The 12,247-nt window shown below is 43.3% G+C and overlaps 2 protein-coding genes across 2 annotated transcripts; both read right to left on the reverse strand.

The window, feature by feature from the left end:
* Window positions 1–2,410: 2,410 nt before the first annotated feature.
* Window positions 2,411–4,915, reverse strand: LOC108939165 (adenosine receptor A3). The gene is made up of 2 exons (XM_018760307.2): window positions 4,132–4,915; window positions 2,411–3,325 (listed from the first exon to the last, which is right to left on the reverse strand). The coding sequence occupies exons 1-2, from the start codon at window positions 4,461–4,463 to the stop codon at window positions 2,638–2,640; spliced, it is 1,020 nt and encodes a 339-aa protein (XP_018615823.1). The 5' UTR covers window positions 4,464–4,915; the 3' UTR covers window positions 2,411–2,637.
* A 1,917-nt stretch (window positions 4,916–6,832) lies between these two features.
* On the reverse strand, window positions 6,833–11,609 carry LOC108939187 (transcription factor Spi-B). Its single transcript, XM_018760337.2, has 6 exons — window positions 11,275–11,609; window positions 10,902–10,937; window positions 9,837–9,984; window positions 8,863–8,963; window positions 8,097–8,250; window positions 6,833–7,434 (listed from the first exon to the last, which is right to left on the reverse strand). Exons 2-6 carry the CDS (start codon window positions 10,920–10,922, stop codon window positions 7,118–7,120), a joined length of 741 nt encoding a protein of 246 aa, XP_018615853.1. The 5' UTR covers window positions 10,923–10,937; window positions 11,275–11,609; the 3' UTR covers window positions 6,833–7,117.
* Window positions 11,610–12,247: the final 638 nt, after the last annotated feature.

Below are 12,247 nucleotides of genomic sequence, written 5' to 3' on the forward strand. Positions count from 1 at the left end.
GGTTTGGAAAGTGTGTGTGTTTTTTGTGGTTTCCTCTGGTTTCCTCCCACATTCCAAAGATAAACTTGCAGGTTAACTGGTAACTGATAAATGTGTATGATATTCTCTTTGGACTGAGCATAGAATTAATGGAATGAGCATTTCAACAATATAAATATTTAAATATTGGTAAGTACGGCTAGGAATATTTTTTTTTTTGGCATTTTGACACTCTGGCAACATTCTTGTAAGACAGAGGTATGTAAGAGGTAAGTTTCACACTGAGTTGATGTAATAGCAGCGTATGATTTTTTTGTGTGAAACAAACATTGTTGAGAATGACAAAGGCAGCTGATGTATATGCAAGAATGAAATTGTTAAATTAAGTGCAAAAAATTTGACAGCAGCAAAATGTCCCACATGTGCCCAAATACTTAATACTATTGGTTAAACCACGGAAACAATAAGAGTGGTGTATTAGAAAAAAATCAGGTCTTGCAGTGTGAGGAAATCAGTTGTTTATGGGAAAACGAAGTAAAACGTTAAAAGAAATATGAAACTTTGGACCACACAAATGTGCCACACAGCTCACCTCACTCTTGCAAAAAAGGAAGAGTTTCGGAACAGAAGTGGCACTTTTTTCCTGCCATAGTGAAGTCTACAGTAGCACTTCTTGGTCACAAAATTGGCATTCGATGCACACCGTGTATGTTTTTCTGCATGAAAATGAATATAATCTCTTGCACATTTAACACTTTACAATTTACGTTTACATTTATTCATTTAGCAGACGCTTTTCTCCAAAGCGACGTACATCTCAGCAAAAATACAATTTGTGCATTACATTAACAGAAAGAAACATGGCTGCAGACATGTGATTCTTTGTTACTATCCACTTGATGTACTGCTGTTCATCGCTTGAGTAGATGCATAAAAAGCAGAATAGATGAATCCTGATGACCGCCTACCAATTTTTTTCTTTTTTTTTTTTTAAGAATAAGGTACAGAGGGGGTGCAGGGGCACAGCAGGCTTGGCTGGGTCCTGCTGTGTGATGGGTCTGGGGTTCGAGTCCTGCTTGGGGTGCCTTGCGACGGACTAGCGTCCCGTCCTGGGTGTGTTCCCTCCTTCCCCCCCCGGACTTGCGCCCTGTGTTGCTGAGTTAGGCTCTGGCTTGCCGCGACCCCATTTGGGACAAGCGGTTTCAGACAATGTGTGTGTATTAATTAAGGTACACAAACAATCAGTTGCATACAATGCCTAAGTAGCAGCTGTGTAAAGGCTTCATGATCTGGGGAAGATCATGAAGTTACAGTGCATGAACTTTTACATCACATATGATCTGGAGAGATCTTGGGCGAAGTGGGTCTGGAAAAGATAAGTTTTCAAATCCTTTTTGAATATCGACAGAGTTTCTGCAGTTCTGAGTGTGAGAGGTAGGTCATTCCACCACAACAGAGCCAGAACCGAGAACCTCTGTGCTTTACCTTTCGTGCGTGGAATCACCAATTGAGCAGAAGTAGATGAGCGAAGCGGTCTGGCTGGGGTGTTGCAGTTGATCAAGTCTTCTAGATAGCGGGGAGCAGTTCTATTGATGCATTTGTAGACAATAACCAGGGTCCTGAATTTGATTCGGGAGGCTATGGGAAGCCAGTGCAGAGAAATGAGTGGAGGAGATATGTGGGAACGCTTTGGCAAGTCAAACACAACTCATGCAGCAGCGTTCTGTATCAGCTGCAGAGGTCTGATGGCAGTAGTGGGAAGGCCACACAGGAGATAGTTGCAGTAGCCCAGATGGGAAGTCACCATGGCCTGGACAAGTAGTAGGGCTAAGTCAGTTGTGAGGTAGGGATGGATCCTGCGAATATTATGCAGGATGTATCTGCAGGACTGGGTTGCGGCTTCCATGTGCTGAGAGAAAGATACACTTGAGTCAATCGTCACTCCCAGACTCTTAGTTGAGTCGGTAGGCAAAATGACTTAGTTATCCAGTTTGATCAATAGATCGTGACAGGAGGACGGGCCAGCTGGGAGATGAAGAATCTCTGTTTTGGAGAGGTTGCGTTGGAGGTGGTGATCAGACATCCATGCAGAGATGTCTGACGGGCAGGCAGCAACATGTGCGGAAATGTCTGACGCTCCATTTTACAAAGATGTACATTAATCTATTGTTATACCTTGATTACATCAGGATTACTTTTCCATTTTTTTATTTGATAAATGCTTTTCTCCAAAGCAACATATAATTCAAAGCATATTATACAACAGTACATTCAACAAGAGACAAGGAACTTCAGCTACAGATGCACGATTCAAATGCAACTTGTCTGATATTTTACTAGCATACATTACTCAAGTGAATAGAACAGAGATTCAAATAGCAAATACACAAATGATTATAGGACATGGTGTTCAATAATTTTATGCAGCTGATAGAAGATTTAGAGAAATGAGCACATAAAAGAGATGAGTTCTCAGATCCTTGTTGAAGTCCATGAGAAATTCAGCAGTTCTGAGAGAAAGAGAGAGTTTGTTTCAGCACACTGGGGCCAAAGACAAGAATCAGCATGTTTTGCACGCCTTGTGAGTGAGACAAGTAAACAACCGGAGGTAGAAGAGTGCAACATTTCACAAATTCGAATCAAAGTTTGGTCCAGAAGTCAGTTTTGTAAATGTTTATTGAGGCCGACCGGTGCCTGAAGGAGCTGCAGACTTTTGCTCCTGTCGGACAGGCTGGTGCTGTTGGGGTTGCTGCCATCAACCTGGTCCAGTGTGACATCACTGTGGGAGACCTCCTCCCTCTGGCAGAGGGTGATGTTCCTCCACACCAGCAAATAAGCCTTACGGAGTTTTTGGATTCGGAAGGCATAGATAATGGGGTTGACAGCCGAGTTGGCATGCGACAAGAGGATGCCAGCGTAAAGGAGAATCTGTGGGGTCGTTTCAGGACCCGAAAAGAAGTCAGTGCAATTTATGATGTGCAGGGGTAACCAGCAGACAGCAAAGAGTGTGAGCACCAGGGCTAATGATGTGGCCAATCTCTGTTCCCTGAGGTAGAAAGGCTGAGACTCCCTGTCCCTCAAATGCTTCCTGATGTTGTGGAAGACCAGGAGATAGATGAGAACCATCAGTAGCAGGGGAACCAGGATGCACCCAAAGAAGTTGAAGTAGACCATGAAATTCATTGACATAACTTTAGGAAATTTGCATTCAATGTTGCTGTTGTTTGCTTCGTTTTTGTGATAGGCATTCCAGCCGAACAGGGGCACCAAGCCCAGTATGCATGCAATGATCCAGGACACAGTCACTGCAACCCAGGAACGTGATTGTGTGGCAATCCGTTTGTACCTGCGCATTTAAAAAATTAAAAAAAAAAAAATAAATAAATAAAAATCATGGTAAGTAATGCTTAGTTTCACTTCTAGCAATATTACAGGGTGTTACAGGTTTAAATAAGAACAAAATAAAATCTTAGATTATCCAAAGGGCGGATTCAGACTTGATATGTTTGTGTGAACATCTGAGCATCTTTTTCGTGAGACTGGATATGATCTCAAATGGCCAGGGGAAGACATTTAGATTTCCTGTTAGTTGTGATAAAGTAATGATGAAAAATTACCCTGCATTCTATACTTATATTTATACATTTATTTCTATATTTGAAATGGTTATTGTTTTTAATGAGTTAAATGAAAACAGTCTGAATATCTAGGAAAAAAGAGTCATATACCTTATATGTTAGATATGATAGCAGGATTTATTTCTAGGGGCTAAAAGATCTGCAGAAACATTATGAAACTAGAGCAAATCCAGCATAACACTATAACAGTGAAACCCCTAATGGGATCTGATAGACATTGACTAAAAATAATAATCAGATTATAAGCTTTTTTATTTAAAGTACTCAGAACTGCATATAAGAAAGTTTACCAGTTGCTAAGGAGCTGGACATGGGACCCAAATTTCAAATCAGTGTGTATGTTTCATGCTGGGCCCACACAGTATTTAAAAATGTAGGCGATCTTTACACAGTGTATGCGAAATAAATTCACATTGAACTACATGAACAATCTACGAAATCATTCGATGGTCCAACACAAGTGTTAAGAGCAGTGGTGCCGCTGTAGACAGTGGCCCAAAAGAACATCGCTCACCTGAGCGCCATGCGCACCCGCAGGTAACGATCCACGGCGATGGCCAGCAGGGACAGCACAGAACTCTGGGTAAGAACCACCACCACACAGCAGATAAACAGACAGCCGTTAAAGGACAGGTTTAGGCCGTTCTCCAGGAGCACCGCCAGCGGTATAGCTACAGCACCCACCAGGAAGTCGGCAACTGCGAGCGACACCACAAAGCAGAAGGTGGGCTGCCGCAGCGAGTTGTTGAGCTTCACACCCCACACCACGAGCGCATTGCCCAGGCAGCAGGCTGCAGCCAGCAGGACTTCCAGGATTATGTACACCACCGTGGACGCGTTGGCCATTCAGAAGAGGAGGGTACAGAAGGAGGAGGAGGAAGGAAGCGATGGTTTCGCACTGTCCAATCTGAAAAGGGAGATTGCTGAGAAAGGTCCTTTTTGAATTTTCAGCAGAAATGGCTTGTGCATTCGCATGCAGAAGTCGATTTTAGCAGCCAGGACAGATGCCAAGTGTGCAGGATGTGTGGTGCCTCCGCCTTCTGGCTGCCCACCCCCATAAATACTGATGGTCGATGGTCTGATGTCCAACAGCTTGCTGTGTAATCCAGAGCGATGTGTGTTAGTCTGAGCAAAGGAGCGGTGTTATGCTGTCTGCCGGATAATCATCTGTGTGTCATAAGAGCTGGGGAGGAGACAGGAAGCTCACATTGGTGCAGCAGCTCCAAATGACAGATACCCACCACCCAAGGTTGACCATAAAAGCATGAAAACACTGACACACCCCCACAAACACTAATAAATGCACAGAAGTAGAAAATGTAACAGCTGCAATATGTTTTTTTTTTTTTTTCTGCAGCTGATTGTGAATAATGAGAAAATGATTTTTATATTGAAATGGTTTATTGAGATTGTTTACTTTTCTGTCTTATTTGTTTCGTCTGAGTGTTATTCTAGAAATATTCAGAGAATATCGTGCAGGTACAGCCATTGTACTTTTTATTGGGGATTTATTAATGCATATATACCCATTAGTAGTACTGGATGTTGTATTTTGCATGTTCTGTCAAATATTAACCCTCTATGATTACAGTTTTCTGTCGTTGACATTTTGAAAATGCCTCAGTGGCTAGGGCTGTGTGTGCTTGAACATTTATGAGCATCTATGTATATTTCTTCAGTCCACGAGGGCATATTTTTGAGGCAATTTGTCCAGTAAATTTATGATACGCCGGAATAAATGACATCCTCAAAAGACCAAACAATTTTTCAACTTTTTTTTTTTTTTTTTTTAAATCATATTGAAAATGAAACAAGAGCACATAAGTACAGAAGTTTTTGGTATCAAATTTTAAACATTTTTAGGGGTTTTGGTTTGTGACAATAGGAGTCGTTTAAATTGCATAAACATCAGTGTGAAGTGGCGAAAGCAGCGGACAACAGGAAGTGTTTATAGCTTTTGCCGCTCTTTTGAAGGACTCAGATTTGAGTATACTTTCCTACTCTTGTACCCTTGAACATGGTACTTACCTTAAATTGCTTCAGTTAAAAAAAAAAAATAAAAAATTAGCCAGCAGTATAAGTGGGTAAATTAATATCGTTAACTGTATAATGTAAGCTGCTTTGGGGAAAAGTGTCAGAAAAAATGAATACGTATGCGTGTCTGTGTATTTCTGCTTCTTTGTCGGTGAAGAATGCAGGAGTTGTCCAAGGCTGCAGAGATGTACAGCTGATAAAATGGTGGGCTCGGCCGCAGCTCCTTCTATCAGATCAACTTAACGCGGAGGGAGGAGGTGAGGCTCCAGATGAAAACGTCACGAAATCTGGCCAAAACCTCCCCAGCACATGTTTCTCTAAAGAAATTTGTTTATTTATACAGCTGGGCCATTTTTACTGGAGTCATTTAGGGTAAGTTCCTTGCTTGAGGGTGTTTCAGTTGGAGGTGGGAGTTAAACCTGCAACGTTTAGGTTTAAAGGCAACAGTTTTAACCAGCACTATCTGCACTCCTCAGATTTCAACATTTAACTAACAGCCTCAGTGTTTCCCTACAAATAAATTCATTTTCCTTATAAGACCCCTGCGACACACATACTTTAAAATATGAAAGTGGAAGTGAGAATGTTTGTCCTTGTTGTTGCTTAGCAACACTTCACCTTCTTGCACAGCTGGACTGTAAATTAAACATATCGTGCCTGGACACCAAAACAGCTTACTTTCTGAAATTTCCCCAAGAACCCTACGCTATTTATTGATAAATAAATATAGGCGCTTGCCGCTTTCTGTTATCTGCCACCTGTGTGAATACTCCCTTAAGGAATTGATCTTATCTTTGGTTTTCCCATATTACCGAAAAATAGAGCTGATGATGAGATGTAGCACATAGCCTCCGATTTCTAACCTAAAGGTCACCAGTCCCAGGAAACACCCTGCTGTAGTCCCATTCAACATGGTACTTCACCCAAATTGTTATGCTGCAATGTGCAGCTATGCAAACAGGGAAATTTTAGATTCTTTTAGTGAGTGTCACTGAGGCCTCAACAAATTCCAATAAAAGTAAAACCAAAGAGGATAACTTTTTTTATAAAAATGTACTAAAAGGATCAAACATTTTATTTTACAGTCAGAGAAAAAACACAAAGCAAAAACTATGCAATTTCTTAATATGAAACACGATCCACCTGAAATGAATGGTCTACTTATAAAGTAGCACTTGGAAACAAACAATCCTGAGATTTATATATGTTCTCAAACAAAAATGAATTTCCTTTCTCTGGCAACACTTGGCTTTCTCCCATTTCTCATGGTTAATAATCAGTTAAAGTTAAATTTGCCTTCAGACAAAACCCTGAGGGGTAACTGATAGGGTCTCATGTCGTCTCAAACTAGGTGCCCAGCAAATACTCAGTATTTAAGTGCATGTCCTGGCAGATGTCAAGTGTCTGCGCTCTGACCCCATCCCCAGTTCAGTTCTCTCTCTGCCATCCCACCTCAGCCCATCCCCTTAAATCTCCACAGTCAGGCCACCGTTGCCCCGGAGGCCGCGGAGGGTGTCCTCGTTGAACTGGTAGGTCAGTTTCCTCTTCACCTTGTAGATCTGACCAGTGCGTGCATAGTTGCGCAGGGCACGTGCCATCTTCTGGTAGGTCATGGTCTTACGGTTGCCTTTGCGTCGGCCCCACATCTCAGCCAGGTGTTCCTTGTTTTGCGAGGAGAACTGGAAAGTGCCGCTACCCGACTGCACCCACCAGATGCAGCTGCGCATCGCTGGATCCTGGAGCATTTCGTATAAGAACTGGAAGAGGCGCTCCTTCTTCCGGCCTGCCGGGCGAGAAGGATGAGGAGACAGGTCCAAGGCGGGGGAGGGAAGGGACACCAGGGTTAAGGAAATGCAGTTAGGAGATGATTCTGCAGAAAAGATTGACTAAACTGTTCAGAGATTCTCTCCGTCAAGGCTTAGCTCAAAGATGAGCCAAGAGAAAACGGTAACACTGCTCTTTAGAGCTACCTTTTCTTTAATGTTCATTCATTTAGCTGACGCCTTTCTCCAAAGTGACGTGCGACTTAGAGCAAACCGGAGCGTATTTTGCAATGCTTCAAAAGTTATAGATACAGGCATGTGATTCCTGAAGCACTCTCAGTCTGATCGTGAAGTTTTTGCTTGCTTGCATTACGCAGATGGCTACACATACAGTTGATGGGGAATACGGAGGGGATCATGACAAGTGATGTAATGCAAGTGTACGGAGCAGACTGGGAGAGAAGTTGGTCTGAAAATTATGCATTTCGAAACACTTGCCTTTAGCCATGATTAGCTGTAAAATTAGCATACAGGGCATTTGCCGTATGGGGCTCTTAGCTTCTGTGTCAGCATCTGTTTGGAGCAAAAACCACTTCCTGTCTTATGGTTAATTTCAGCTCTTGGTGAGCACAGCTCTGGCTTCAGCCTGAGCCTGATGCACGACAGCTCGAAGCAGTCATACCTGCGATAGTTGCCAGGGGGAGAGGAGCGCCGCTGCTCTTCTTCCCTCTCCGCTCCTTGGGGGGTGATGGGGGGCTGTCTTGGCAGCTGGAACCAGTGGAGTGGGTGTCGGAGTCGCAGGTGTCGTAGCCGAGCTGGCAGTGACCCTGCAAAGTCTGAGTTGGTGTCGGTCTGAGAACTCTTTCTGTTTGTTTATTTATTTTTAATCACATTAGCTATTAGTTCAGGGATTCAGGCAAAAAATGTAAAGACATATTGGTGGAAAATTGCATTATGACTGCTTCCCTGTATTCAGCAGACTTGCACAAGTGCTGTCATTTTTTTTCAATAGATATGTCATATGAACACACACACACACTTTCTGAACCGCTTGTCCCATACAGGGTCCCAGGGAACCGGAGCCTACCCGGCAACACAGGGCGTAAGGCCGGATGGGGAGGGGACACACCCAGGACGGGACGCCAGTCCGTCACAAGGCACCCCAAGCAGGACTCAAACCCCAGACCCACTGGAGAGCAGGACCCGGTCCAACCCGCTACGCCACCGCACCCCCTAATACTGGCATATGAACAATTCATTATAAATATGAGGATTGTATATTTTGCAAGATGTATACTTTAGTAAACGGCCACATCAAGAAGAAATCCACATACCGTTAAAGCAGAGTAATGACACATGCGAGGTTTACTGGGTGGTTTGCGGATGCACAGATTTAAGCATGGACGCACAGCTAGGAGTGTGAGTGCAGTGGGTCTAGTCATTCTTACCAGCTGAGTGTTGGAGGAGCACGGCCAGACTGGTGTCTGCCCCCACTGGTCTCTGCCCAAGCTGGGCGGAGGGTTGTAGTAAAACTCGTAGGCAAACGGAGCTGACCAACATGCAAAACAGGTACAACACAGTGTCAACAGTGACACTTCAGAGGTTATCTACTCTGCTCTGCAGGAAGCTATGTTTGCAGATATGTGCACAATCATATATCTCTTTTTAGAAAGCATTTCTATGTAATATTCCAAGACAAGAAAAAAGTTTTTTCTTTATGGTAGTGCCTCAAATTTTGTAAATTATATGACCGATTTGTATATACATCGCCATTCACAAATAAATGTTTATTACGCAGCAGTGATTTACGTAGTTCCCAATACTTATACACAGACACAATGTTACAACCGCTTGTCCCGAGCGGGGTTGCGGCAAACCGGACCCTAACCTGGCAATGTAGGGCACAGGGGGAGGGGACACACCCCGGACGGGACGCCAGTCCGCCGCAAGGTACCCCAAGCAGCACTTGAACCCCAGACCCACCACACAGCAGGCCCCGCCCAAACCCATTACACCACTACACGCCCCCCCCCCAATATTTATAGTGTTACTCTATTCAAAAAAGACATATTATGTAAAGTTCAGGTTTAGTTCTTGTAGAAACATGCTGTTCCTTTTGTTTATTGCATCAGTCTTAGATTTATGGCTTAGGCTTATGTATGAGACACATGTACAGATAACATTGTACTGAAAAAAAACTGATCTTAAAATAGACTGAAAAATGTATGATGAAAGGAATGAATGTTAACCAGCTGGTATTTTGTTAAGCCAGTTATACAAAGAGTGGGAGCAATAACAGTTTGCTTAATCAGCCCGTCTTAGATCCAGTTCTACACTAAGACCACCGGTATATCCTTAGGACTGAACCATGAGGTGTGTGTGTGTGATGGTCAGCATTGATCCAAACAGTGCTCATCCTCACCTGGAACTCTTGACTCCTCTTCAACCCTAGGGCAGGGGAGGGGGGCTGACTGGACCTCCTGGAGGAACTCATCAATCACTTCCAGATCCATCTCCACTGGCGGGGAGCCATTCCAGTCCCTAGAGCTGTGGTCTTGGAGATACCACACCTAGGAGAACGTAGCAGCCTAAGCACAGCTCATGCTACAGGCATGAGAGAACCCCACAAGGAAATCCATTTGGAAGCCGTCCCTCTGGGCATGGGTTTGCACGTTTTGCATGTTTTTCCAAAAGCGACCGGCTGTGTTAACCATTTACAGAGCGCTGTATTTCAGGAGCTGGTGCAAATAAATGTATGGAAATGTTACGGGTTGTAACTTAAATTGGAAAGTGCCGACCATCACTCTAATATGTCCTGGGGACGGTGCAGTCAGTAGCTACCTAAGTGCTACCACGTACTATCATGACTGCTGGAACCCAGCTGACAGATTTTGTCAGATTGTTTGAAGGTTTAACAAGCACCCACAGAGGCATCTGTGTATGTTGCTTTTTTCCATCAACCCCCTCGCAGTTGAAAACCTGTAACATTTCCATGCACGTATTTGCATTTTGCTGGAGACGACGTGCTCCGTTATCAGCTCGCATCTGATTCTGTTTTGCATAATAGACCAAGCGCAATGCTCGTGCCATGTGTACGGTTTTTGTTTTATGTGTTTGCAAGTTTTGTTTATCTTTCCCACAAAGGAGCTGCTGTATTAACTCTTTAAAGGGCACCTTGTTTCAGTAGCTGGTGCCCTTGCCAAATCTTATCACACTGTACCCTGGTCCGCTAAACACAGGAGAGTTTCCCTTAAAAGCAGATCCTGCGGATTTCTCGGAAATCTCAGTGCCTTGACATACACACCTTTGCTGGTTTTATTAAGGTTAACTGATCCACACATCATCCACACATCATCAGGTGCCTTTAACCACAGCTAATGCTTGTTGCTGTATCCCCTCAATTGTGCAGTTCTGCATACCAAAACAGTCAAGTTCATTTGTGCTTTGACACAAACTCACAGGACCACTAGTCCAAGGAAACACTCACCGTTTCCAGCGTCGTCAGCATGCTTCTCAACAAGCCCTGAAAGACAAACAATGCTGTTGAGTGCCGCCAAGGTGACCTGTAGCAGGTGACACTCCTTTGCTCACATACTCAGGCTGCATTGCAGATAACTATATCAATGCATAAATACAGAACAAATGCCACTCCTTCCTTAAACACCTGTAATGTTGAGGTGGTCAAAACAACTTTGGTCAAGCATTAAACAAATGAGCAAATGACTGAATACCTGGTTAATTTCCGAATAACCATAACCCTAACCCAAAATTCTTAGTGTCCTGCACTATACCTGTCATAGAAAAAGTGGTATGACAAGTGTATAAGCCAAAGTAAATATGATGGGGATGAAGCACTGTACCTGGAGAGCCACAGAGATGGTGGTGATGAGATGTAGAGATTCTGATTTACAGGCTAAAAGTTAGAAAGAGGCAAGCTCTCACATATGCTGTCCAGCTCTGAACCGTGTAGGTGCTACAGAGGACTTCGGATGTGTACAATCCAAGAGAGGACAGAATCACACCTGAACTGTACTCTTGTTGCCAGACTCTGCCCTTCTTTATATATCCTTCCACCCCATCCCGCTCCACCTCCACCTCACCAACCTGTAACGGTACAAAAGGAGGGACTACGTTGTGTGGGAGGCGGGGAGGGACACGATGCTGAGTGAGCACAACCAAAACAGAAAATGGTAGAGAGCACAGGTGCAAATGATGAATACCTGGTAGTGTCTGGATTCCCAAAATAAAGTGTTGGTTCCACAAAACTTTACTATGTTACTCCTATTCTTCTTTCTGAGTGATGGAGAAGAATCTGATGAACTTGTGTAGAAATGGTGAAGGGAGCTGAGCCAGTGGCCCAAACACTCCACAACCCACAAGCCATCAGAGTGGCGCTTAAACACATGACTTCTGCCTAAAGTTCTTTATTTCCACAGTTGGGCAGGCAGTTTTTTTTTTTTTTTCTCTCTCTTTGGCTAATACACCTTATTTTAAAATGATGGAAATTATTGTTTTTTTTTTTTTTTTAATCCTCAGTTCAATTTTCATCATTTGCATTATCTTTCTATTATTTTACTCACTTTTCTCACCAGAAGTCCTCTGAAGATGTGAATCCCCACTGCGGAGATAATGTGGACATATCTGGCATATCTTTTTCATGTTTTCTTCACTTTCAGGTGGGGTTTTGGGCATTAAATTTTACTAAAGGTAATTACTGGAGCTTCAAATTGTAAGATCCTTGTCACTGTTTGGTTACAAATTGACACTGAATGGGGCAGTTTTTCATGCCAGTTCTATCTTTCCTCATGCTGTTTTATTTTCTTAAAAAAATAG

Source organism: Scleropages formosus, chromosome 19, assembly GCF_900964775.1.
Source record: "Scleropages formosus chromosome 19, fSclFor1.1, whole genome shotgun sequence".
In the NCBI taxonomy this organism is placed as follows: Eukaryota; Metazoa; Chordata; class Actinopteri; order Osteoglossiformes; family Osteoglossidae; genus Scleropages; species Scleropages formosus.

Excerpts from the sequence above, each read along its gene's own strand:
- LOC108939187 (XM_018760337.2), bottom strand. The coding sequence starts at position 10,922 with ATGCTGACGACGCTGGAAACG. Across the intron at positions 8,251-8,862 it reads GCTCCTCCAACACTCAGCTG|ACTTTGCAGGGTCACTGCCA; the intron begins GTAAGAATGACT and ends ACACCAACTCAG. Across the intron at positions 7,435-8,096 it reads CCCCCTGGCAACTATCGCAG|GCCGGAAGAAGGAGCGCCTC; the intron begins GTATGACTGCTT and ends CTCGCCCGGCAG.
- LOC108939165 (XM_018760307.2), bottom strand. The coding sequence starts at position 4,463 with ATGGCCAACGCGTCCACGGTGGTGTACATAATCCTGGAAGTCCTGCTG. Across the intron at positions 3,326-4,131 it reads CGGGTGCGCATGGCGCTCAG|GTACAAACGGATTGCCACAC; the intron begins GTGAGCGATGTT and ends TTAAATGCGCAG.